General features: G+C 43.8%; 1 protein-coding gene across 3 annotated transcripts; it reads left to right on the plus strand.

Moving 5' to 3' along the window:
• On the plus strand, positions 1 to 27,219 carry HSD17B6 (hydroxysteroid 17-beta dehydrogenase 6). 3 transcript variants are annotated; one of them, XM_008003714.3, is made up of 5 exons: positions 1 to 227; positions 9,982 to 10,313; positions 19,948 to 20,206; positions 24,273 to 24,436; positions 26,550 to 27,219. In XM_008003714.3, exons 2-5 carry the CDS (start codon positions 10,001 to 10,003, stop codon positions 26,765 to 26,767), a joined length of 954 nt encoding a protein of 317 aa, XP_008001905.1. In that variant the 5' UTR covers positions 1 to 227; positions 9,982 to 10,000; the 3' UTR covers positions 26,768 to 27,219. The 3 variants fall into 3 exon arrangements, with proteins under 3 accessions (XP_008001905.1, XP_008001901.1, XP_072876972.1); XM_008003710.3 differs by having other exon boundaries at positions 2 to 235; XM_073020871.1 differs by lacking the exon at positions 1 to 227 and adding an exon at positions 1,687 to 1,843.
• Positions 27,220 to 27,937: the final 718 nt, after the last annotated feature.

Raw genomic sequence — 27,937 nt, forward strand, 5'->3', positions numbered from 1 at the left:
ATTTTGGCAGTAACAAATCTGATTCTGCAGCTGATCAAGGATGATACTGGTGAGAACCCTGTGAGGGAGTGGAGCAGCATGGACGCCTACCACGAGAGGGAGATGTTGTGAAAGCAGTGCAGAGGATGGGGTGGGCAGCAGTTGGGGCAGGAGAAAGCCGACTGCTGCCTGGTGTGCAAAGAAGTCCTTCCAAGTCTCCAGGACTGAACTCTTCCTGAGCAAGTCCGGTGTGTAGGTGTGTAGGGGTGGTGTGTGTGTGTGTGTGTGTGTATGTGTGTATGTGTAGGGGATACGGTCTGTTTGGAGACACGTTTTGATTATGATTTTTTATCATCTTAAAAGATCCTTCAACTTTGATTCCTGAAAGAAATTTTGTCACGATTGCTTGCTCTGCTTTTTTGATCTTTACTCCCATGAAGTTTGGGAGAGTACTGGTTACAAGTTGGGAGTGATTTCATACTTAAAAATAGGGACCCTGGGTATGCTCTGAAAATGGGATTCTTGGCGGTGGGGGAAACAAGCTCTTTCATGGTTAATGCTGATAGCTGTTGGGTAAGTTCGTGAAACTTTGGGTAAGCGGAAAGTGGCCTTCTGTGATTGGGCCAAGATCCCAGAACTCTGAGAGGTTGAGGAGCGAGGATCCCTTAAACTCAAGAGTTTGAGACCAGTGTGGTCAACATGGTGAAACCCCGTCTCTACAAAAACTACAAAAACTTAGCTAGGTGTGGTGGTGCACACCTGTGGTCCTAGCCACTTGGGAGGCTAGGACCTCAGTATAGTGTAGTGGTTAGATGCAAGGCTTCTGCAGGTGAACACTCTGGATTTGATCGTGTCTCTACTATTCACTCTGTTTCACCTTGGAAAAGTCACTTAATTTTTGCCTTAATCTGTGCTTCAGTTTCCTCATGTGAAAAATGGGCATAGTAATTGCATATACCTTCTATTGTGTGTATATATATATTATATATACATACACACACACACACACACACACACACACACACACACGGTTTCAAACAGTGCCTGGCAAGGAAAGTTCTCTATAACTGTTCACTATTATTATTATGTGTCAAGCTGAAGAGTTCTGACTTTATCCTGTGGGTGACAGGGAGTCACAGACAGAATCCAACGAGAGCCCAGCACGATCTGAAAGCAATCTCCTTCTTCACCGAAGGTCAGGTTAGAATTTAAGAATCAGATAAAGTCATAAGAAAAAAGAAGGGAGGATCACCTGAGCCCAGGAGGTTGAGGCTACAGTGAGCTGTGATTGCACCACTGCACTCCAGCCTATGCGACAGACAGACCCTGCCTCAAAAAAGAAAAAAAAAAAAAAAAAAAATCAAAAAGAAAAGAAAAAACAATTGTTGACTTGAAGAATACTTAGTCTGTATGCCCAAGGTGGGAGGAAAAGAATGTCATGGTGGATCAGTTCAGGGAGCCATGTGCTGTTTACAGACTTGCTCTTAGGATCAGTGACTAAACTGATTGGAGTTTATAGACAAACCCAGGTCTGAAGATTTTAACCAAAGAAGGGAAAGAGGTCCTTTGCTTGAGACAGAAGAAAGTTAAGGTGCATGAGCTAGCCCAGAATAGTGATAAAGAGCTGATAGAAATGATTAAGGATGTTGCAATATGTGGAATTATGCATACTATAGAAAAGTGGTGGTGTAATGCACCAGATAACGCACATTCCCATGGCACAGTTTCCTTCTGCGAAAGCTCAGGGGAAGAGACAGGTTTTCATTTTGGCAATAACAAATCTGATTCTGCTGCAGCTGATCAAGGACGATACTGGTGAGAACCCTGTGAGGGAGTGGAGCAGCCTGGACTCTTACCATGAGAGGTAAGGTCTAGTGGTAAGAGAGAGAGAAAGGAGAAAGGTCTCAGATGGTAATAATAAGACAACAACGACCCAAAATAATACTAATATCTAACAATTATGTATTGCTTTACATGCATTAACTCATTTAACCCTCTCAATAAATCACTGAGATTTCTTTTTCCCATTTTGAAGATGAGCACACAGGAACAGAGGCCAATTCTTTTACCCAAGGCTGCAGAACAAGTAAATGTCAAAGCCTGATTTTGAACCCAGGCCATCTGGCCTCAGAGTCTATGCTCATGATTCTATTTTTTATTTTTTTCTTTTGAGACAGAGTCTCACTCTGTCTTCCAGACTAGAGTATAGTGGCGTGATCTCAGCTCATTGCAGCCTCTGCCTTCCAGGTTCAAGCTATTCTCCTGCCTCAGCCTCCTGAGTAGCTGGGAATACAGGTGCCCACCACCACACCTGGCTAATTTTTGTATTTTTAGTAGAGTTGGGGTTTCGCTGTGTTGGCCAGGCTGGTCTTGAACTCCTGGCCTCAAGTGATCTGCCTGCCTCAGCCTCCCAAAATTCTGGGATTAAAAGCATGAGCCACTGTGCCTGGCCTCATGATTCTATTTAAGAAAAATTTTTTTAGGCCAGGTGCGGTAACTCACGTCTGTAATCCCAGCACTTTGGGAGGCAGAGGCAGGTGGATCACGAGGTCAGGAGTTCGAGACCAGCCTGGACAATATGGTGAAACCTTGTCTCTACTAAAAAAATACAAAAATTAGCCAGGCATGTTGGTGCATGGCTGTAGTCCCAGCTACTTAGGAGGCTGAGGCAGGAGGATCGCTGGAACCCGGGAGGCGGAGGTTGCAGTGAGCCGAGATCATGCCATTGTACTCCAGCGACAGAGCGAGATTCCATCTCAAAACAAACAACAACAAAAAAACCCCAACAATCCTTTTTTTTCTTATTATCTATCTATTGATTTTTCCAAACAGGGTCTTGCTCTGTTGCCCAGGATAGAGTGCAGTAGTGCAATCATGGCTCACTGCAACCTCGACCTCCCAGGCTCAAGTGATTCTCCTTCCTGTCAGCCTCCAGAGTAGCTGGGTCTACAGGCAGTCTCCACCATGCCTGCCTAATTTTTGTATTTTTTGTAGAGATGGGATTTCACCATGTTGCTCAGGCTGGTCTCGAACTCCTCAAGGAATTCGCCTACCTCAGCATTCCAAAGTATTGGGATTGCAAGTGTGAGCCACTGTGCCCAGCCTCATGATTCTGTACTATCCACAAAATCAGGGTTGGGGCGGGGAAGCTCATGCAGAGAGGTTACTTGGAAAGAAAGAAAAGGAAAGGTAGTCAGGGAATCATCCAGAGTAGTCTTGTTGATATCTCTGTTTATTAGTGCTCTGTACTTCCTCATTCCTGGTCTTTGTTCTCATTATTCCCTTTGCCTGAAATACCCTTGTTCCCAGTCTCTGCATGTCAAATACCATCTGTCCTCCAAGGCTCAGCAAACCATACTTCCTTCATTTCAAAGCTCTTTGGTTTCGATGGAACATAGGCAGTGTGAGAAAGAGGAGGGGGAGAAAAGGTCAAGATCCAATCATGGAGGGCCTTGTACAACTAAGGTTTTAGATTTAGATTTTCAGTAGGTTGAATGCTATTGAGGGAGTGACATTGGCAGAGCTGCGCTTTAGGGAAATTAACCAGACAGCCCTATGTGGATGAGAGGGGAAGTGAGAGTGACACTGTGGGGTTAGTGAGAAAGCTTCTGTGATAGGCCAATCAAGGGGCATTGAGGAGTCCTTGCATTTAGGGTGTAGAAGGGAGACGAGGAGCTGGGAGGGGAGAAGGGAAAGGGACACTGTGACTGCTGTAGGAGAACGGGAGTAGAGCATCTCAGAAGTGAAGGGAGAAGCGTGTTCTTCATATTGCGTAGTCAGAAGCATTAAACCATGGTTTCTGACTGTGAGAGACAGGAGCTGAGGGGCAAATGTAGGCCACGGCCTGACCATGAAAAGTCAGCTAGTTTTTGTATTTTTAGTAGAGATGGGGCTTAGTTATGTCGCCCAGGCTGGTCTCGAAAGGGAAAGGCAATGTAGTGTAGTGTTTAGATGCAAGGCTTCTGCAGGTGAACACTCTGGATTTGATCGTGTCTCTACTATTCACTCTGTTTCACCTTGGAAAAGTCACTTAATTTTTGCCTTAATCTGTGCTTCAGTTTCCTCATGTGAAAAATGGGCATAATAATTGCATATACCCTCTATTGTGTGTATGTATATTATATATATATAATATGTATATATATGTATATATTATATATACATACACACACACACACACACACGGTTTCAAACAGTGCCTGGCAAGGAAAGTTCTCTATAACTGTTCACTATTATTATTATGTGTCAAGCTGAAGAGTTCTGACTTTATCCTGTGGGTGACAGGGAGTCACAGACAGAATCCAACGAGAGCCCAGCAGGATCTGAAAGCAATCTCCTTCTTCACCGAAGGTCAGGTTAGAATCTAAGAATCAGATAAAATCGTAAGAAAAAAGAAGGTGCTAAATATTGCAGTGAGGTCTGAGGAGAAGAGAGAAAGGAGGCCTTGGGAATTATCTGCTAATAAGTCCTTGGTGAGCTGTGAGAGAGTTTCCAGAGAGTGAGTGGAATGGAAGATGAAGTGCAAGGAGCTCATGGGTGGCAAGAAAATAGAGGGCCTGTGTTTGCCCTTTGAATGTTTCGGCCATATGGGGAAGAGAGAGAATGGTTATTAAACGGGTGGCAGGTTAGGATGGTCTTAGGGAGGAAGAAAGGTAGAAGAAAGAGGACAGAGGACAATATAGAGACATTTAGAGCAGAGGTACCCTCACTGGGCCCTGGAACCCCTGAGATGACAGTCAAAATGTTGTGGGTATGAATTAGAGTGTCCAGGTTGAGCTGATCTGGATTTTGGCAGGGAGGCAACGTGTATGCTCATCTGTGGAAAGAGAGCTAGGTAAACATGAGGTTGGGAAATTTTGAAGGTTAGTAAAGATTTGGAGCAGGTGTTGTTGGGAAATAATAAGGGAAAGGTCAAATGGAGGCAAACAGAAGGTTTGCCTTGTATGGGGGGGGGGCCCAGTTGAAACAGGATAACATTGATTTGTTGTATAAAAGTTTGTTTTCTGGTCTTTCTCTAGCACCACTTGGTAGCTGGCAGCTAGAGAACATGGATGGTAAAGGCTTTGGGGTGATAGTGAAGCACCCCTAAAGTGGCCAGCTATGAGACCTATGCTGAATAAGAAGGCAAATGAAACTGTGAGAGGATTGCAGTAATAGAGAGAGGCTGAGGAAAAGGAAGGCAGAGCGGGAAGAAAGAGGTGGCGGAGGGGGGGAAGAGCCCCAAAGATAGGATGGGGCTGTGCAGAGAGGGCAATTTCAGCTTTTCAAGGTTTTTTTTTTTTTTTTTTTTTTTTTTTTTTTTTTGGCAATGTCTCACTCTGTCACTTAGGCTGGAGTGCAGTGGTGTGATCTTGGCTCACTGCAACCTCCACCTCCCAGGTTTAAGCGATCCTTATGCCTCCGCCTCCCAATTAGCTGGAACTACAGGCACTGCCACCATACCTAGCTAATTTTTGTATTTTTAGTAGAGATGGGGCTTGGTCATGTTGCCCAGGCTGGTCTCGAACTCCCGACCTCAGGTGATCCGCCTGTCTCAGCCTCCCAAAGTGCTGGGATTACAGGCGTGAGCCACCGTGCCTGGCCTAGCTTTTCGAGATCTTTGTGGGAGAGTAGCTTCAAGCAATGATGAAGCCCAAGATGGGGATCAGACATGAAATAAACAGTGGAAGTTCTTAACCTATGCATGTGTGATTATGAAGGTGTTTTCTAGGCTCAACCTCAAAACTCATTAAAGAAAATTAACCAGATAGCATGGTGTATGAGAAAGGAAGAGACTGACAATATGATGTAAGAAAGCTGAATTCTCATTTACCATAGCAGGAAGTTAATTGAGAATGTCAAAAATTGGTAAATCAAGAAATAGCAGCTTAAGTACTGTGTATAAATAATTTGAGTCAAAGGCAAAAACGTAAAGTAATTGCACAGCCTTTGCAGATGAATGGTTTGTAAAAGCAAGCAGGCCACTTTGGGCATTTGGATATTTGAAATATTCGAGGCACATTCAGGTTTGGCCCAGGGTTTGGGATTCCGTCAGGCGTATCTCTTCTGCAGGTCTTCCTGCTGTTAAGCATGCGATGGCTGAATAGTAATGCCCGGGGAGGCTGTGAGGGCCAAGTTTCTCCCTAACGGGGGAAATACGTTTTCATCTTTGACTGGCAACAGAAAATTACCTTTTAGTCAATACACAGTCAGGATGAAGCTCTCTCTGTTACTGTGATGCACCAGGGAATGCCCGTTGGGCAGAACAGAGGCAGCTGGCTAGAGAACACAGAGCTCTCAGATTGGAGAGAAGCAAAGGGCTTCAGAGAAGGAAGGAGAGAGATGGGGAAAGAGGGGAAAAGGAGAGAAAGAGAAGATGGTGGGGGAGGGAGGAGCAATAGATGCCTCTCTCCACTGTTTTCTCCCCCTCACTGTCTCCTTCCATTTTACTTGCCTACACCCTAAGTTGCCCTCTCGCTACTGCCTTCTCTCCTCTCCTTCCCAGACCAGGCTTTTGAAAGAGTCTCCACTCGGCTCCACTTCCTGCCCTCTAATTCATGCAGCAGCCCACTGAAGATTGGCTTCTGTGCCCTGCACTCTCTGAGTCTTCCCATTAAGAGCACCAGTGCCCTCCTATTACTCAGCAGACCTGCTGGTTGCATTGCTGATCCTTATTAAGGCCCCCTTCCCTTGGCTTCCATCAGCTTTCTTTTTCCTACTTCTCTGGCTCATTCTGCCTGCTTTTTTTCTCTCAATTTTTTCTCAGGATATTTTTATTTAGAAAAACTTAATTTATCTAACATTTAATAAGTATCTGCTATGTGCCATTCACTGGGCCAAGTGCAGACTAATATGTAACCTGGGCTCTCAAGGGCCTTATAGTCTAAAAATGGGGAAAAGCAGTACAATGAAGTGCAGCAGGCATCATGAAACCCAGGCCACAATGGGGACACTAAGGAGGGTATAGTCAATTCTGTTGGACCATGGGGCAGGTTAAATGAAGGCAGGAAAAATCTCTTGCCTGGACCATTCTTGTCCCTTCTCTATGTAATCTCTCAGTGCTCACCTATGAAACAGTGTGGCAGCCATGGAAGTGCATTGCTCAGATCACTCAAGAGAATCTGCTGTGAGGAGCGAGGTTGACTTCCAGCCTCCAGTTGTTGCACTCTCCCATCTGCTGTGGTATTTATACTGAGGCACGCTCCTCTTGGGCACTGGTCAGCCAGTGACCAGCAGAATGGCAGTACTGGAGCTGGACCAGTTCAACCCAGTGTGGGACTTCTCCAGTGGCAGTCTTTGCTCAGGCTCATGGGCCTGGCTGAGACTTTCTTGGGACTCTACTCCAGTCTAAAGCTCTTCCTACCTTCTCCTCCTTCTGTTCCCCTCTCCTTCCAGAGGTGTCAGATCTGCATTACCACCTATTCCTGTGCTTTACCCCTTTGTTCTCTGAGGGTGTTTCCCCCATAATCTCTTGCATGTCCAATTTTGTCTTGGTATCTGAACTGACACAGAGGAACAATGATGGGACCTGTCTTATAGGGTTCTTGTGAGAATTCAAAAAGTTAATATATGTGACATCTTAGAACAGAGGTGGATACACAGCAAGTGCTCAGCAAGGGTTAGCTATTTTTTTTTTTTTGAGATGGGCATGAGATGGGCAGAGTCTCGCTCTGTCGCCCAGGCTGGAGTGCATGATCTCGGCTCAGTGCAACCTCCATCTCCTGGGTTCAAGCAATTCTCTTGCCTCAGCCTCCTGAGTAGCTGGGATTACAGACACCCACCATCATGCCTGACTAAGTTGTATTTTTGTAGAGATAGGGTTTCGCCATGTTGACCAGGCTGGTCTCGAACTCCTGACCTCAGATGATCTGCCTGCCTCAGCCTCCCAACATGCTGGGATTACAGGCATGAGCCACTGTGCCTGGCCTAGCTATTATTTTTTAAATTATCCTTTTGATATGGTTTGGCTTTGTGTCCCTACCCAAATCATATCTTGAATTATAATTCCCAGGTGTTTAGGGAGGAACTTGGTGGGAGGTGATTGGATCGTGGGGGTAGTTTCCCCCATGTTATTCTCATGATATGAGAGTTTTCATGAGAGCTCATGGTTTTATAAGTGTTTGGTAGTTCCTCTCTTGCTTGCTTTTGCTTTCCTGCCATCATGTGAAGGATGTGTTTGCTTCCCTTCCACCATGATTGTAATTTTTCTGAGACCTCCCCAGCCATGTGGAACTGTGAATCAATTAAACCTCTTTTCTTTATAAATTACCCAGTGTCGGGTAGTATCTTTATAGCTGTGTGAAAATGGACTAATACACCTGTAGATCTCAACTTATAGTTTATTCTCTCTAGGAAGCTTCTCAGACCTCTCTAGACTGCCTTAGAAGCCTCTCCTGAGTGTTCCAGCAGCCTCCTGTTTTTACTTCTGTTATAATGCATTGTTGTCAGTCTTCACAATGAGACTGTGAATTCAATGAAGAATGGACTATGTATCGTTCACTCTTGTATATTAGTGACTAACACTGTGTCTGACTCAAGTAGTTGTTGAATTAATGTTTGCTGAATGAAAATGATGATTAGGCTGAGACTTAAAAGATAAGCATTATGGCCAGGCGCGGTGGCTCACGCCTGTAATCCCAGCACTTTGGGAGGCCAAGGTGTGTGGATCACCTGAGGTCAGGAGTTCGAGACTAGCTGGCCAACACGGTAAAACAGTCTCTCCCTACTAAAAATACAAAATTAGCCCAATATGGTGGCATGCGCCTGTAATCCCAGCTACTTGGGAGGCTGAGGCAAGGAGAATCACTTGAACCCGGGAGGTGGAGGTTGCAGTGAGCTGAGATTGCGCCATTGCACTCCAGCCTGGGCAAAAAGAGTGAAACTCTGCTTCAAAAAAAAAAAAAAAAAAAAAAAGAAAGTGTTATTTGCCAAGTAGATGAGGGCTACTTCTTTCCAGTAGAAAGAAGTGTGTGCAGAGGCATAAAAAACCTGTGCTTTGCAGGGCACTGAAAGTTGTTTGTTATGGCTAAAGATTAGGATGCAAGAGAGAAGCCTAAGTAGCCAGAGTGCTGGGGACATTCATGTCAAACTAAGGAGTTTGAATTGCATAGACTCACCTCATGCAGGCATTGTGGTATAGGGCTTATGATGCTAGTGGGCCCATACCCATCTTTGACCTCTATCTATGTTGTTATGAATTATGTTAGTTCAGCCAACATGTATAGATTACCAAAAAATGGTGGACTTTGCTCCAGAATTTCATATAGAAACATAGGCATCTGTGAACACTCATTTCAACAATGCTTCTGATTGGTCTAGGTTTACAAATTGCTTTGGCTGCAATAACTCACCCAAACTATTGGATCTCCTAATGGATCTCACTGCCTTCACCACACCTGTTTCATCTATCCTCCACTGCCACTGTGAGACAGATCTTCCTAAAACTTAATCTGGCCACCTGACTCTAGTAGCATACTCTGTTTAATGTCTTTTAGTAGCATACTCTGTCCACAGGATAACATCCAGATTCTGTAGTGTGGCTTCCAAGGTCCTTCATGATTTGGCCCTTCACTACCTCATCTCCAGTCTCTTCCCCTGTATGTTCTGCTCTGCACTCATGCAGAATTGTTTATAGGTCTCAAGAAGTTCTGTGCTGCTCACAACTCCCTTCATGTACACATTGTTACTGCCTGGAACGTCATCATCTTTATCCACTTTTTGAACTTACCTATCCTATTTGGTAGGAAGTAGTACCAAAATCATTGCTTCTGTGCTAGGCTATTGGTCATCTTCCTTTGTAGACTGTGTGTATACTTCTGTTATGGCACCTTTCACACCGCATTGGATTTGTTTGGTTACCTCACTGACTTCCCTCTCTAGACTGTGGCTCCTTGAGGGTAGGACCGAGTATTAGTCAATAAAGAGTCCCTATCACCTACTGCAATACCTGGCACATGGCGAATATTGAATAGATATATTGGTTAAAGAAAAGGAAGGAATAAAATGTTTTCTTTCTATTGAAAGAGAAGGAAGCACCCTCACCATGTGGCTCTACCTGGTGGCCTTTGTGGGCCTGTACTACCTTCTGCGCTGGTACCGGGAGAGGCAGGTGGTGAGCCACCTCCAAGACAAGTATGTCTTTATCACGGGCTGTGACTCGGGCTTTGGGAACCTGCTGGCCAGACAGCTGGATGCACGAGGCTTGAGAGTGCTGGCTGCGTGTCTGACGGAGAAGGGGGCCGAGCAGCTGAGGGGCCAGACATCTGATAGGCTGGAGACGGTGACCCTTGATGTTACCAAGATGGAGAGCATCGCTGCAGCTACTCAGTGGGTGAAGGAGCATGTTGGGGACAGAGGTATGAAATATTTTCTCCTTTCATTTATTTAGGCATGAAGATACTAAGGTTATATATACAGTTGTTCCTTGGTGTCTACTGGGGATTGGTTCAAGGACTGCTTGTGGATACTAAAATCCGAGGATGCTCAAATCCCTCATATAAAATAGTGCAGTATTTGGTTATAACCTATGCGCATCCTTTAAGTTATAGATACTTTAAATCATACCTGGGTTACATAAAATGCTAAATACTTTGTAAATGATATGTAAATAGTAGTTATACTGTATTATTTAGGGCAGCCGTCCCCGGCCTTTTTGGCACCAGGAACCAGTTTTGTGGAAGACAATTTTTCCATGGACAGGGAGTGGGGATGGTTTTGGGATGATTCAAGTGCATTGCATTTATTGTGCACTTCATTATATTATTACATTGTAACATGTAATGAAATAATTATACAACTCACCATGATGTAGAATCAGTGGGAGCTCTGAGCTTGTTTTCCTGTATCTAGACTGTGCCATCTGGGGGTGATAAGAGACACTGACAGATCATCAGGCATTAGATTCTCATCAGGAGTGCACAGGCTAGATCCCTGTCATGTGCAGTTCACAATAGGGTTAGTGCTCCTGTGAGAATCTGCTGCTGCCACTGATCTGACAGGAGGCAGAGCTCAGGCAGTAATGCCCATGATGGGGAGTGACTGTAAATACAGATGAAGCTTTGCTTGCTTGCCTGCCGCTCACCTCCTGCTGTGTGGGCTGGTACCAGTCTGTGGCCCAGGAACTGGAGACCCCTGGTTTAGGGAATAATGACAAGGAAAAAAGTCTATATATGTTCAGTACAGATGCAAATTAAAAATTGTTTTTTCTATTCATAGTTGATTGAATCCATGGATATGAAGGGCTGTGTGTATCAAAAGCTGGGCTTAGAAGGCCGGCCTTCATTTGAAGGACTGTTGAGGTCTTTTGTGGCGTTTCATTTCCTTAACAATGTTTATTTTGAAAAACAAGCTCAATAGATTTGAAGCTATTATCTCATATTGCAAGTAGAGTATTTATAAACATAATTCTTTATATTTGAGGAGTTGGGGTACAGTGGCATATCATAGCTCACTGAAGCCTTGATCTCTTGGGCTCAAGCGATCTTCCTGCCTCACCCTCTCAATTAGCTGGGCTTAGAGGTGGTTGCCACCATGCCTGGCTAATTTTTTTATTTTTTTTATTTTTAGTAGAAACACGGTCTTGGTATATTGCCCAGGCTAAGACGTTCTTAAGAATCTGATTACCTTCCCTTGGCTGCTACTTAAAATATTAAAATATAGGCATTTCTTGAAGTCAACCTTTGGTCTTCTTCAAAAAATGTTTTAAAATTTCATTTCATTTAAAAATCAACACACTATTTCTTAGAGAAATTTTAGGTTTATAGAAAATCAAACAGAAAGTACAGGGTTCCTATATACCCCCTCAACAATTTCCCCCTTTTTTTTGAGACAGAGTTTTACTCTGTTGCCAAGACTGGAGTGCAGTGGCGAAATCTTGGCTCACTACAACCTCTGCCTCCCAGGTTCAAGCAATTCTCATGACTCAGCCTCCCGAGTAGCTGGGACTAAAGGCACGTACCACCACGCCTGGCTAGTTTTTGTATTTTTAGTAAAGACGGGGTTTCATCATGTTAGCCAGGCTGGTCTTGAACTCCCAACCTCAGGCGATCCTCTTGCCTTAGCCTCCCAAAGTGCTGGGATTACAGGCGTGAGCCACTGTGCCCACCCAGTTTTCCCTATTATTAACATCTTTCACTGGTGTGGTACATTTGTTACAACTGAGCCAATGTTGATATGTCATCATTAACTGAAGTCCATAGTTTTCATTAGGGTTCACTTTGTATTATATAGTTCTATGGGTTTGAACAAATGTGTAATGACAAGTAGCCACCATTATTGTATCACACAGAAAAGTTTCAGTTCCCTAAAAGTCCCCCATACTTTACGTATTAATTGCTCCCCACATCCTGGCAACCACTGCTGTTTTTACTGTCTCCATAGTTTTTCCATTTCCAGATGTCATATAGTTGGAATCATATTTTTTTTTGAATCAGAATTTCACTCTTGCAATGGCATGATCTCGGCTCACTTCAACTTTCACCTCCCGGCTTCAAGCGAGTCTCCTGCCTCAGCCTCCCAAGTAGCTGGGACTACGGGCACGCGCCACCACGCTGAGCTAATTTTTGTATTTTTAGTAGAGATGGGGTTTCACCATGTTGGACAGGCTTGTCTTGAACTCCTGACCTCAGGTGATCTGTCCACCTCGGCCTCCCAAAGTGTTAGGATTACAGGCATGAACCATCGCGCCTGGCCGGAATAATACTATATGTAGTCTTTTAGACTGGCTTCTTTCTTTTTTTTTTTTTTTTTTTTTTTTGAGACAGAGTCTCGCTCTGTCACCCGGGCTGGAGTGCAGTGGCCAGATCTCAGCTCACTGCAAGTTCCGCCTCCCGGGTTTACGCCATTCTCCTGCCTCAGCCTCCCGAGTAGCTGGGACTACAGGCGCCCACCACCTCGCCCGGCTAGTTTTTTGTATTTTTTAGTAGAGATGGGGTTTCACCGTGTTAGCCAGGATGGTCTCGATCTCCTGACCTCGTGATCCACCCGTCTCGGCCTCCCAAAGTGCTGGGATTACAGGCTTGAGCCACCGCGCCCGGCCTTAGACTGGCTTCTTTCACTTAGCAGTATGCATTTAAGATTCCTTCATGTCTTGCTGGTTTTTTTTTTTTTTTTTTTTTGAGACAGGATCTCCCTCTGTTGCCTAGTCCTGAGTGCAGTGGCCTGATCATGGCTCACTGCAGCCTCACTCTCCTGGGTTCAAGCGATCCTCCCACCTCAGCCTCTCAAGTAGCTGGAGTACAGGTACACACCACCATGCCTGGCTAATTAAAAAAAATTTTTTTTAGAGACGTTGTCTCACTGTGTCACCCAGGCTGGTCTTGAACTCCTGGGCTCAACTGATCCTCCTACCTTGGCCTCACAGTGTTGGGATTACAGGCATGAGCCACCATACCTGTTCTCCATGTCTTTTCATGGTTTCATAGCTCATTTCTGTTTTTTTGTTTGTTTTGTTTTGTTGAGATGGAAGTCTTACTCTGTTGCCCAGGTTGAAGTGCAGTGGTGCAATCATAGCTCACTGTAGCACTGAACTTCTGGGCTCAAGTGATCCTCTTGCCTCAGCCTCCCAAAGTGCTGGAATTATAGGTATGAGCCACTACACCAAGCCTGACAGCTCATTTCTTTTTCTCGCTGCATAATATTCCATTGTATGTATGTACCACCGTTTATCATTCACCTATTGAAGGATATCTTGGTTGTTTTCAGTTTTTGGCAATATTAATAAATTCTCTTTTTAAGTTCTATTTTGTCTAGAAATTATTCAACTCCTCTTTGATTCCCTTCTTCTCCTTCTCCCTTGGTTTTTTGATTCAGTAGATTCTGGTAATTGGACCTCCTAAATAACTCCTCACTCTAGGAGTTGCAAAGTAGCAATGAAATTGCTTCTTTTGGCTGGGCGCAGTGGCTACACATCTGTAGTTCCAGCTACTTGAGAGGCTGAGGTGGGACCATTGCTTGAGCAGGAGTTTGAGGCTAAGTGGGCTATGATAGCACTTGTGAATAGCCACTGCACTCCAGCCTAGACAGCACAGTGAGACCCCATCTCTAAAAAGTAAAATCTTGCTTTGCTTGGGTTGCAGGATGTTATTTACTTATTTGTTTATTTATTTATTTATTTATTTTTGAGACGGAGTCTCACTCTATCGCCCAGGCTGGAGTGCGGTGGCGGGATCTCGGCTCACTGCAAGCTCCACCTCCCCAGTTCACACCATTCTCCCACCTCAGCCTCCCGAGTAGCTGGGACTACAGGTGCCCAACACCACGCCCGGCTAATTTTGTTTTTGTATTTTTAGTAGAGATGGGATTTCACCGTGTTAGCCAGGATGGTCTCAATCTCCTGACCTCATGATCCGCCCGCCTCGGCCTCCCAAAGTGCTGGGACTACAGGCGTGAGCCACTGTGCCTGGCCTATTTCTTTATTTTTTGAGACAGAGTCCTGCTCCGTCACCCAGGCTGAAGTGCAGTGGCATGGTCGGCTCGCTTCAGCCTTGACCTCCCAGGCTCAAGTGATCCTTCTACCTCTTAGCCTCCAGAGTAGCTGGGACTACAGGCGTGCACCACCATGCCTGGCTAATTTTTGTATTTTTTGTAGACATGAGGTTTCTCCATGTTGTCCATGTTGGTCTCAAATGCCTGGGCTCAGGCCATCCACTCGCCTTGGCCTTCCAAAGTGTAAATTTTTTTTTGTTTTTTGGAGATGGAGTTTTGCTCTTGTTGCCCAGGCTGACATGCAACAGTGTGATCTCTGCTCATTGCAACCTCTGCCTCTTAGGTTCAAGTGATTCTCCTGCCTCAGCCTCCCAAGTAGCTGGGATTACAGGCGCCCACCACCATACCCTGCTAATTTTGTAGTTTTAGTAGAGACGGGGTTTCTCCATGTTGGTCAGACTGGTCTCGAACTCCTGACCTCAGGTGATCCGCCTGTCTCGGCCTCCCAAAGTGCTGGGATTACAGGTATGAGGCACTGCACCCAGCCCAAAGTGTAAATTTTTTAAAAAACAATTTACTTTAAACTTGAAAATTTACTGATTTGGCTAAAAAAATTTTGAAAATCTAAAATGTACTTTAAAATATTACTTCTTTCCAGCACTTTGGGAGGCCGAGGTGGGAGGATTGTTTGAGCCCAGGAGTTCGAGACCAGCCTGGGCAACACAGTGAGATACCGTCTCAATTAAAAAAATAATAAAACATTACTTCTTGTCTGAGGATGTTCTTAACTCCCCAAGGCAGAGTCAGAAGTTATGGGTAATTGTAGCCTCTTTGCTGTACATACCCATTTATTTCTATTGTATTATTATTGTTTTCCCATCTGTTAGACTGTGAGCTCCTTGAAGATATGGGCTTCTCTTACTCATTTTTATATTTCCAACTTCTGGCATATTGCCTGGTACATGTTAAGGGCTCAACAAATGCTGAATGAATCTTCTATACTCATACTTTGGTCTATTACCCTTTTTATCTGTGCCCTTGGTTTCTCACTCCTCACACTTGAATTTCCAACTTCCTGCCACATTTCTCCATCTGGAAATTCTACTAGTGCCTGAAACTCACAAATTCTAAAGGAGTCTTTATTTTCCTCGCAGCTCTTCACCAATTCTTTTTTTTTTTTTTTTTGAGATAGAGTCTTGCTTTGTTGCCCAGGCTGGAGTGCAGTGGCGCGATCTTGGCTCACTGCAGCCTCTGCTTCCCAGTTCTCAGCGATTCTCCTGCCTCAGCCTCCTAGGTAGCTGGGATTACAGGCACACACCACCGTGCCCGTCTAATTTTTGTATTTTTAGTAGAGACCGGGCCAGGCTGGTCTCGAACTCTTGACCTCAGGTGATCCGACTGCCTCGGCCTTCCAAAGTTCTGGGATTATAGGCGTGAGCCACTGCGCTCAGCCTCTCTTTACCAATTCTACTTTTCTTTCTAGTCCTTCTCTCAGTTTATAATTTACTATCCATTCAGTTACAAAGACTTTTTACCTTGGAGTCTTTTTTAATCCTTATACTTTCAACCTTTCTGTATCTCTGTATTTTATGTGAGCCTCTTATAAGCAGCATATAGCTGATATAAAAACGAATCCAATCTGACAATTTTTATTTTTAAAGTAGAACATTTCTTTCATCTATACTGCTTTATTATTATTATTATTATTATTATTATTATTATTGGCAAAGTCTCACTCTGTCATCCAGGTTGGAGTGTAGTGCCACGATCGGCTCACTGTAATGTCCAGTTCCTGGACTCAAGCCATCCTCCCACCTCAGCCTCCTGAGTAGCTAGGATTGCAGGTGTGCACCACCACACTCAGCTAACTTAAAATAAAATATTTTTGTAGAGTGGGTCTCCCTACATTGCCCAGGCTGGTCTCAAACTCCTGGTCTCAAGTGATCCTAATGCCTCAGCTTCCCAAAGTGTTGGGATTACAGGCATGAGCCACTAAGCCTGGCCTTAATTATTATGTTTGGATTTATTTCTTTCATCTTATTTTGTGCTTTTTATTTGTCCTATTTTTTCCTGTTTCTTTTATCCTCTTTTGAATTGATTGTTTATTCCACTTTTTCCACTACTAAATTGAAAGTACTATAATATTCTCTATTTCTATTTCCCTAGTAGTTCCTGTAGAAATTTTAAATACATATGTGGTTTACCAAATGTAAAATTAACATCTTTACCTCTCTCCTGAGTAATCCAAGGCCCTCAGAACACTCACATTTCAGTCATCCTTCCTGACATACGTACTCTTGCTGCTGTGTATTTCAGTTCTGGTTTTTGGCTCTCCAATGTGTAATGTTTGTTTAGATTTATCCTCTTTTTACCTTTTTTTTTTTTTTGCTCATTACTCCTTCTTGAATTTTCCATCTAAAATTTCTTTCTTCCTTACTGAATATATGCCTAAGAATTAGAATTTAGAAGGTGCTGGGGCAAAATCTTTTTTTTTTAAAAAATATTTATTAAAATGTCTGATTACCCTCATTCTTTTTTTTTTTTTTTTTTTTTTTTTTTTTTTGAGACGGAGTCTCACTCTGTCACCCAGGCTGGAGTGCAGTGGCCGATCTCAGCTCACTGCAAGCTCCGCCTCCCGGGTTCCCGCCATTCTCCTGTCTCAGCCTCCCGAGTAGCTGGGACTACAGGCGCCCGCCGCCTCGCCCGGCTAGTTTTTTGTATTTTTAGTAGAGACGGGGTTTCACCGTGTTAGCCAGGATGGTCTCGATCTCCTGACCTCGTGATCCGCCCGTCTCGGCCTCCCAAAGTGCTGGGATTACAGGCTTGAGCCACCGCGCCCGGCTACCCTCATTCTTGAAAGATATTTTTGCAGATAGGCTAGTCTATGTTTATAATTACTTTCTCTTGGCACATTGGACACCATTCCAGTCTTCTGTCTCCTGTTGTTCACGTCCTTTTTTTTTTGAGAGGGAGTCTCGCTCTGTCGCCCAGGCTGGAGTGCAGTGGCGCGATTGGCTCACTGCAAGGTCCGCCTCCCGGGTTCACGCCATTCTCCTGCCTCAGTCTCCACCCGGGACTACAGGCGCCTGCCACCATGCCTGGCTAATTTTGTGTGTGTGTGTGTGTGTGTATTTTTAGTAGAGACAGGGTTTCACCGTGTTAGCCAGGATGGTTTCCATCTCCTGACCTCGTGATCCACCCGCCTCGGCCTCCCAAAGTGCTGGGATTACAGGCGTGAGCCCCTGCTCCCAGCCTGTTGTTCATGCCTTGGTAAGTCGGTTGTTAGCCTAATTGTTTTTCCTTTGAAAATAATCTGTCCTTTCTTTCTGGCTATTTAAGGATATTCTCTTTCTCTGATTTTATTTATTTATTTTTTTGATCTTTATTTTGGTGTGTTTAGGTATGGATTTCTCTGTTTATACTGCTTGGGATTTATTTTTTTGGGGGTGTAAAAAGTAAAGTAGAGGTTCCTCCTCAAAGACTTTTCTCCCCATCTAATTAGGAATAAATAGTGACTTTTTAAAAAAACAAAATTTATTCAAAGACCTGTACTAACATTCTTAAATATCTGCTAGCTGTAATAAAGAAATCAATGTACTTTATGTTCTTAACTCCCACAATTTAACCTAAATATTTGCCTGACGTGCTTATACTGGTCCAAACAAGTATTAGGTCATAGCCTGTTCCTCTTCTTTATTTGAAGGTGGTTTTTTTTTTTTTTTTTTTTTTTTTTTTTTTTTTTTGAGATGGAGTCTCGCTCTGTCGTCCGGGCTGGAGTGCAGTGGCGCGATCTCGGCTCACTGCAAGCTCCGCCCCCTCGGGTTCATGCCATTCTCCTGCCCAGCCTCCCGAGTAGCTGGAACTACAGGCGCCGGCCACCATGCCCGGCTTTTTTTTTTTTTTTTTTTTTTTTTGTATTTTTAGTAGAGATGGGGTTTCACCGTGTTAGCCAGGATGGTCTCGATCTCCTGACCTCGTGATCCGCCCGTCTCCGCCTCCCAAAGTGCTGGGATTACAGGCGTGAGCCACCGTGCCCGGCCTTTGAAGGTGTTTTTACCTTTCTCAACATTCCACAAGTTACTTCCTCCTTCCTTTGTTCTCCTCTGCCTTTGCCTCTTTTAAAAAGTTCTAAGTGAGGCCAGGTGTGGTGGCTTACGCCTGTAATCCCAGCACTTTGGGAGGCCGAGGCGGGCGGATCACGAGGTCAGCAGATCGAGACCATCCTGGCGAACACGGCGAAACCCCGCCTCTACTAAAAATACAAAAAAAATTAGCTGGTCGTGGTGGCGGGCCCCTATGGTCCCAGCTACTCGGGAGGCTGAGGCAGGAGAATGGCATGAACCCGGGGGGCGGAGCTTGCGGTGAGTGGAGATACCGCCATTGCACTCCTGCTGGGCAAGACTCCGTCTCAAAAAAAAAAAAAAAAAAAAAAAGAAGTTCTAGGTTGCTAGCCAATCAAGACAAATACAAAATGTGAGGTCCCGTTGCAGCCAATAAAAACCAGACACAACAATAAAACAGACAAGTCGGGTTATAAATGGCCCTGTCTCCTATGTTCCGTATACTCTCATGGCGAAACTGCTGGCGAGTATACCCTTTCTGCAAAAAGTAAAAAAAATGGCCTTACTAAAAAAATTAAATTTATGTTCAAGTGCTATTTCTTTACGACACCAAAAAACAAACACTTTAAATAGGGAGGACTTCTTTAATCTGTTCATTATCAGTTCTGGAAAATTCTTAGCCATCATTACTTCAAATACTGCCTTTATTCCATTTCCCTCCCTTATTTCTGGATCTGATTAAACACATGTTAAATGTTTTTACTTTGGTCTGACTTCCTTTTTCTTTCATGTTTTTCATCTCTTTATATTTGTGCCATAGTCTGTATAATTTTCTTTACTGTCTTCCAATTTGCTATTTTCTTTCTTCCACTATGTCTATCTCCTATCAAACCAAATTTTAAAATTTAAAAATGTCTACCAAATTTTAAAATTTCAATAGTTGTATCTTTTATTTCTGGAAGTTTTATTTGGTTCTTTCTCAAATCTGCTTGATCAATTTTATAGTATTTTTATTAATATTTTCAATGCTTTTATTTAACAATTATATTTAGCAGGCTGGCTGCAGTGGTTCACGCCTGTAATCCCAGCATTTTGGGAGGCTGAGGCAGGTGGATCACAAGGTCAAGAGATCGAGACCATCCTGGCTAACATGGTGAAACCCCATCTCTACTAAAAATACAAACATTAGCTGGGTGTGGTGGCACGTGCCTGTAGTCCCAGCTACTTGGGAGGCTGAGGGCAGGAGAATCTCTTGAACCTGGGAGGCAGAGGTTGCAGTGAGCTGAGATCGTGCCACTGCACTCCAACCTGGCGACAGGGTGAGACTCTGTCTCAAAAATAAGTTATATTTAGCAAACTTGTATGTTATGTAATTTGGGCTGCAAACTCTCCTGGGGTGGTTAGTGGTTATGATTCCTCAAGAGTGATTCTTTCCCCACCAAAGTTCAAAATAGAGTATTTTTGCCTGAAATGAAACTTCTGATACGACTTTTAATTGTTTTAGGACTCTGGGGACTGGTGAACAATGCAGGCGTTATTAAACCAGTGACCTTATGTGAGTGGCTGAACATGGAGGACTCTATGAATATCCTCAAAGTGAACCTCATTGGTGTGATCCAGGTGACCTTGAGCATGCTTCCCTTGGTGAGGAGAGCACGGGGAAGGATTGTCAATGTCTCCAGCATTCTGGGAAGAGTTGCTTTCTTTGCAGGAGTCTACTGTATCTCCAAGTATGGAGTGGAAGCCTTTTCAGATATTCTGAGGTAACTCTCTTAAGTTAAAACAAAAACAACTATTGAGTACTGAAATATGTCCCAGGCATTGTACTAGTTGCTTTCACCTATCTTATTTCATCACTCCTCAAATCTTGATACACAGATATTACTACTAGTTTATTTTATATAGACAACAGCCTCAAATTTACATATCTTTCCCAAAGTTCACCTACCATAGCCAGAATTTGGCAGAACTGTGTTTCGACCCAGGTCTTTTTCTTCTACCATTATGTCACAGTTTAATTCTCAATATTTATTTTTTAGTTTTGAGACAGGGTCTCACTCTGTTGCCCAAGCTGGAGTGTAGTTGTGTGATCATCATGGTTCATTGCAGCCTCAACCTCCCGCACTCAAACGATCCTCCCACCTCAGCTTCCCTGGTAGCTGGGACTGTGGGTGCACACCACCATGCCCAGCTAATTTTTTGTAGTTTGCAGGGATGGAGTCTCATTATGTTGCCCAGGCTAGTCTCAAACGCCTGGGCTAAAGTGATCTTCCTGCCTCAGCCTCCGAACATGTTGGGATTACAGGCATGAGACACTGTGCCCGACCTGGCTTTTATTCATGCATTCTTTCAGTTCCATGTCCTTCCACCAGCTGCTTCATTCTTTTTATAGAACCTCCCCACCCCAGTATATATGTGTGTGTATCATATATATGTGTGTATGTGTATTTATTTATTTTCTGAGACAGAGTCTCACTCTGTCGCCCAGGCTGGAGTGCAGTGATGCAATCTTGGCTCACTGCAACCTCTGACTCCTGGGTTCAAGTGATTCTTGTGCCTCAGCCTCCCAGGTAGCTGGGACCACAGGTACGTGCCACTACACCTGGCTAATTGTTTTAATTTTAGCAGAGATGGGGTTTCACCATGCTGGCTAGGATGGTCTCGAACTCCTGACCTCATGTGATCCACCCACCTTGGCCTCCCAAAGTGCTGAGATTACAGGTGTGAGCCACTGTGCCTGGCCTATTTATTTATTTTTAAGAGACAGAATTTCACTATATTGCATGGGCTGGAGTGCAGTGGCTATTCACAGGCATGATCATAGCTTACTACAACCTTGAACTCCTGGGCTCAAGCTGTCCTGCTGCCTTAGCCTGCTGAGTAGTTAGGACTACAGTCCTGTACCACTGCACTCAGCCTATTTTCCTTACAGTTCTTGAGAGAGAATCCTATTGGCTGAGTTCGTTTTCTGTGTGTGCCAGGCGACACCACGTTGTGTGACATTTTTGTGCATGGTTATGGGTAAGACACTGCTGGAAGTACTTTCCATCCATTAAATCATTTAACTTTCATAGCAACCCAATGAAGAAGGCATTATTTTTATTCTTATTATCCATCTGAGGAAACTGAGGCACAGAGGTTTAGTAATTTGCCCGTGGTCATATTGGTAATCACAGGCAGAGCTACTGTTCAGCCTTGCAAGGGACTCTCCTCTTATCAAGTCCCCTTCCTGGTCCAATCAGCTGTGGACAAGAGGCTGTAGTAACATGGTCCAAAATATTGCTGTGCACACTCCTCTTTAGCAGGGGCTGACTTTTGGGCAGTTTCACTTGGAAATGGGCTGTGAATATTAAAGGCAACATGTATTGACTTTCTATGACCACTGTGATAAATTATCATAGGTAATTTATGGTATATGGTGTTTTAAAGCAACACTTTTTTTTTGTAATCAGTTTGTAATTGGTATCACTGGGTCAAAACTGAGGTGTTGACAGGGCCACATTCGTTCTGAAATTCTTTGGCTGTGGCTACATCACTCCAGTTTCTGCCTCAGTGATCACATCGCCTTTTCCTCTTTTGTCAGTCGTCAAATCCACTTCTGCTTCTCTTATGAGGATCTTTGTGATTGCATTTAGGGCCAACGCAGATAATCTAGGATAACCCCCTATCTCAACAGCCTTAACTTAATCACATCTGCAAAGTCTTTGTCACATAAGGTAACATTTACAGGGATTAGGACCTGATCTCTTTGGGGGCCTTTATTTAGCCTACCACATACCATGACTGGTGTGTAAGTGTTGCAATGTGAGTGTTACACGCCTAGGGAGGAAACAGAGAAATAGCCAAGAAAGTACATGCGTTGTTACCATGTGGTAGGCACCTCACTTGGCTTCCTGCCTATCTAACGTTCTGTGTACTGCCACAGGGCTGCTGTGTGATTTACCACCACCTACGACTGGTCTCTCAGACTCCTTGACTCATTCCCAGACTAAGAGCAAAGATATATCCTTCCAACATTCCAATGACTATGTAATTCCTTTAGAAAATTCAAGTTCACCCTATTTGTGCTCAGGATAAACAAGCAAAGGAAATTTTGTTCTATATTTGCATTGGAGTGTTAAAGGGGAATGGAGACAAGGGGTGGTAGAAATCAGAGTGAGAAAACTCCAAGGAGAAGTGAAATTTAGAGGAGGAGAGTCACCTCTGGCTGCAAAGCCCTTTCCTCTTCTCCGTTGCATATGGGCACCTGGAGACTCTTTTTGAAGCTCTAACATGGAAGGTTTTAGGTTTTGGTTTGGTAAGCGAGGCTTTTCCCTTAGAACAGTAATTCTTAAACTGTAGCATGCCTCAGAGTCACCTGGAAGGCTTGTTAAAACAGATTATTGAGTCTCACCCCCAGAGCCTAGACTGGGGCCCAATACGTTGCATTTCTAAAATGTTACCAGATGCTGATGATGCCATTGATCCAGGGTCCACACTTTGAGAACCACTGCTTAGAGGTCATAATGCTTTGTGGTCTGCCTCCTTATGGACCATTATTTCAAACATTTCTCCTTGCCGTCAGCATCAGCTTCGTCTTCTCCAGCAAGGTTGCCTGAACCTGTAGTTTAGGGAACACTCCTCATCACTGTCCCTAGAGCTCCTAGAGTATGCCTCTGCCATAGTGCACAATGCCGTCTTACTTCTCTCGGTGTAGGTGGTACTTAGTGCAGTACTTAGCCTATAATCGGCCCTTGATAAGTATTTTTGGAACTGTCTGTTGAACTAACTTGAATATTCTGGAACTGGCAATTTTAATGCTCACATCCTGTTTCATTAGTGATCTCTTAGTCAACACACTGTCATTTTCCACAAGCCCATGCTTTTGCATGTGGAATTCGCATTGCCTGGTTTGTTATTCTTCCCTTTTCTTCACTTGGAAATTTCCTTTTGTCTTTTAAGATAATAGTCCCCAACCTTTTTGGCACCAGGGACCTGGTTCGTGGAAGACAGTTTTTTCACTGCCCTGGGTGGGGGTGGCGGGAAGAAAGAGATGGTTTCGGGATGAAACTGTTCCACCTCAGGATTCTTATAGGGAGGGCACAACTTAGATCCCTCGCATGCACAGTTCACAATAGGATTCATGCTCCTATGAGACTCTAATATCTGGCTGATCTGACAGGAGGCTGAGCTCAGGCGGTAATAATGCTGGCTTGCCCACTGCTCACCTCCTGCTGTGTGGCCCAGTCCGTAACAGACCGCGGACTTACCGGTCTGCACCCCAGGTTTGGAGATCCCTGCTTTAAGACTCAACTGAAATATTTTTCTCCTCACTGAAGACTTCCCTGACTCCCTCAGAAAATCTATCTGTACCTTCTTCTCTACTTTCATAGCCCCTTGAATGCCTCTCCTTTATCATTCTTTTGAGTTGTGTTGTAATTATTTGCCTACTTATTGGACTCACTCACTGTGAGCTTTCTGAGGTGAGGAACTGAGTCTTAATCTTCTGAGTTTGTGAGACACTTAGCACAGTGCCAGTCATAATAAATGCTAATTTTATTTATTGTCATTGGTATCCTTCATGCCTCTAGAGTCTAGCACGCAGTAGGTACTTAATAACTCTTTATTAAATGAGTGATTCTAGAGTTGAATGGTTATGGTAGTTGGTGTAATAATTTCCTAATTGTTGGATCCAGGGATGTTTATATTTAAATTTTTTTCCTCTCCATTTCTTTATTCTTTAAAATATTCAGTAAAGGTATTTTGTAATCTTTTTTATTTTGCTTTTCCTTCCTGAAAGCATTGAAATGGTGGTGGTTTTTAATCATAACTTGTGGGGTTTTATTTCAGGCGTGAGCTTCAACATTTTGGGGTGAAAATCAGCATAGTTGAACCTGGCTACTTCAGAACGGGAATGACAAACCTGACACAGTCCTTAGAGGAAATGAAGCAAAGTTGGAAAGAAGCCCCCAAGCATATTAAGGAGACCTATGGACAGCAGTATTTTGATGCCTGTAAGCTTTTTTCTTTTGATAGGGATAATGGGTACCCTGTATTAGTCCATTCTCATGCTACTATGAAGAAATAACCGACACTGGGTAACTTATAAAGAAAAGAGGTTTAATTGACTCACAGTTCTGCATGGCTGGGGAGGCCTCAGGAAACTTACAATCATGGCAGAAGGCACCTCTTCACAGGATGGCAGGAGAGGGAATGAGTGCAAGCAGAGGAAAGTCCCATATAAAACCATCAGATCTTGTGAGAACTCACTATTGTAAGAGCAGCATGAGGGAACCACCCCCATGATTCAGTATCTCCCACCAGGTGCCTCCCACGACATGTGGGGATTATGGGACTATAATTCAAGATGAGATTTGGATAGGGACACAAAGCCAAACCATATCAGTACCCTTGCATGAGAAAGGGAAAAGAGGGTTGGTGGACAATGATTGGCAGATCCTCTCAGAACAAAGTTCCTTAAATAAAACCTTCCCAGAACAGAAGGAAGTCAGGAAGGTCCCAGTGCTCTCATGGTTGGCTTGGTCTGATGACTATCACAGTTGAGGAAGGGGACATATAGGCGGCCTGGGGCCAGGTTCTTCCCTGCCCTGTCCTCTGTGGGCCGGGGCACCTAAGCACTAGGAGGTATTACATACTTAGAGGCATGGAAGCTTGAGAGGGTGTGCCCCTTGGTAGCATGGTGGGGCTGGTGTGAGATGTCTGCTCAAGTAAAGTGCAGTCTTCATCATTGTTTACCCTTTTGATAACAAAGGGCTTGTCCACAAACTATGTGTCTTAATGTGACAGGAGAAAGCATGTAGGTGGGAAGAGGTAAGTCAGTGAGGACAAGTCTTTGCAGGGCCTTATGGGCCATTCCCTGAGGCTATACTTCTCATGTTCAGGTGATAGGAGCCTTGTGGGAGTGGGACTGGTCAATTTCCTATACTAATATTATTCTGAAGACCTGGAGGAGGAGGTGGCAGTGAAAAATGGGAATGACTTCTAATAGGTACAGGGTTTCTTTTTGGGATGATGAAAATGTTCTAAATGTAGATGATGATTGCACAACTCTGAATATACTAAAAATTATTGATTTGTACACTTTAAATGGCTGAATTTTATGATATATGAATTATATCTCAAGAATGTTAAAAAAAATTCCAGTTGAAAAAGTATATTCCCATATCTGTGTTGTTCTAAACATATTTTAAATTCCTCTAGTAACAGAATTGAGTTGTGTGTGTGTGTGTTTTTTTGTTTTGTTTTTTGAGACAGAGTCACACTCTGTCACCCAGGCTGTAATCTTGGCTCACTGCAACCTCTGCCTCCCGGGTTCAAGCAATTCTCCTGTCTCAGCCTCCTGAGTAGCTGGGACTACAGGCGTGCACCACCAAGCCTGGCTAATTTTTGTATTTTTAGTAGACATGGGGTTTCACCATGTTGACCATGCTGGTCTCAAACTCCTGACCTCAAATGATCCACCCGCCTTGGCCTCCCAAAGTGCTGGGATTACAGGCATGAGCCACTGTGCCCAGCCATCAGAAATGAATTTTGAGGCCAGGCATGGAGTCTCACACCTATAATTCCAGCACTTTGGGAGGCCGATGTGGGCGATGTGGGAGGATTGCTTGAGCCCAGGAATTCAAGACCATCCTGGGCAACATAGTGAGACCTTGTGTCTATAAAAAATAAACAAAATTAGCTGGGCATGGGGATGCATACCTGTAGTCCCAGCTATGTGGGAAGCTGGGGAGGGAGGATCACTTGAGCCTGGGAGGCAGAGGTTGCAGTGAGCTGAGATTGCACCACTGCACTCCAACCTGGGTGTCAGAGCAAGATCCTGTCTCAAAAAAACCCCCCCAAAAAACCAACCAAACAAAAAAAGAAAAATGATTGAGTTTTAAAATTAAAATTAAATAAAATCCAGACTTTAGTTTTCATTCTAGTGCATTAGCTATTGTTTAAGTGCTCAATAGCTACATGTGGCTTAGTGGCTATCATATTGGGACGCACATTCTAGATCATTCTATCTTGTAGAAATTAGATGTGCTTAGACTTCTGTGACTGCATGATCATAAAAATATAAGGAATAAGATTGTTGACCACCATTTCTTTTTTTGTTTACAGTTTGCAATATCATCAAGGAAGGGCTGTTGGGTTGTAGCACAAACCTGAACCTGGTCACTGACTGCATGGAACATGCTCTGACATCAGTGTATCCACGAACTCGATATTCAGCTGGCTGGGATGCTAAATTTTTCTTCATCCCTGTATCTTATTTACCTACATCACTTGCAGACTACATTTTGACTAGATCTTGGCCCAAACCAGCCCAGGCAGTCTAAAGAAAACTGGGTTGGTGCTTCTTGGAATGAAGACAAAAATCTGAAATTAATTGTTAGTGTCTCAGTAATCCTGATTTAGAACCCAGGCTTTTTGTAAGAATGCATTTTCTTGCCTAAATTCATTTATCTGTCATCATCAGAGTACTAACATGTTTATATTTCAGATATCCAAAGCTTACCACTTTAGGTGATGAATCTTTACTATTTCACCCCTTTTTTGATGAGACTATTTTTCCAGAGTGAATCGTTTGTTCTTGCCTTATTAAACACAGTAGATGGAAAACAATTTAACCTATTTTGAAGTCATTTCTTTATGAATATGAATAATTGTTCTATGCTTTAATAATCTATTGTGAAGAAACTACTAAGAAATATGTTAATGTGTTCGTCCTTACTTGAAATGGGTCTGTATTATGGTACTTTTAATAAATATTTGATTTTTCTTTCTCTTCCCTTTTTGTCAGCAGTCTTTTTTCTCCAATACATTTCTTCCTTTTTTAAAAAGAAATTATTGGCCGGGCATGGTGGCTCACGCCTGTAATCCCAGCACTTTGGGAGGCCAAGGAGGACAGATCACAAGGTCAGGAGATCGAGACCATCCTGGGTAACACGACGAAACCCTGTCACTACTAAAAATACAAAAAGTTAGCTGGGCGTGGTGGCAGGTGCCTGTAGTCCCAGCTACTTGGAAGGCTGAGGCAGGAGAATGGCATGAACCTGGGAGGCAGAGCTTGCAGTGAGCCAAGATTGCACCACCGCACTCCAGGCTGGGTGACAGAGCGAGACTCTGTCTCTCAAAAAAAAAAAAAAAGGTCTTTGTTGGCCAGGCATGCTCTATTGGCCAGTCATGGTGGCTCACGCCTGTAATCCCAGCACTTTGGGAGGCCAAGCTGGGTGGATCACCTGTGGTTAGGAGTTTGAGACCAGCCTGACCAACATGGTGAAACCCCATCTTACTAAAAATACAAAAGTTAGCTGGATGTAGTGTTGGGCACCTGAAATCCCAGCTACTTGGGAGGCTGAGGCAGGAGAATCGCTTGAGCCTGGGAGGTGGAGGTTGCAGTGAGCTGAGATCACACCATTGCACTCCAGTCTGGGCGACAGGGTGAGACTCTGTCTCAAAAACAAAACAAAACAAAAAAAAAGGTCTCTGTTCTTATAATAGATTGG

Source organism: Chlorocebus sabaeus, chromosome 11 (assembly GCF_047675955.1).
Source record: "Chlorocebus sabaeus isolate Y175 chromosome 11, mChlSab1.0.hap1, whole genome shotgun sequence".
Taxonomy (NCBI): Eukaryota; Metazoa; Chordata; class Mammalia; order Primates; family Cercopithecidae; genus Chlorocebus; species Chlorocebus sabaeus.

What these genes read in the sequence shown, in the direction of transcription:
- HSD17B6 (XM_073020871.1), top strand. Translation starts at nt 1,695, where the DNA reads ATGGCACAGTTTCCTTCTGCGAAAGCTCAGGGGAAGAGACAGGTTTTC. An exon ending in GGAGCATGTTGGGGACAGAG is followed by an intron (nt 10,314 to 19,947) that starts GTATGAAATATT and finishes TAATTGTTTTAG; the next exon opens with GACTCTGGGGACTGGTGAAC. An exon ending in GCCTTTTCAGATATTCTGAG is followed by an intron (nt 20,207 to 24,272) that starts GTAACTCTCTTA and finishes GTTTTATTTCAG; the next exon opens with GCGTGAGCTTCAACATTTTG.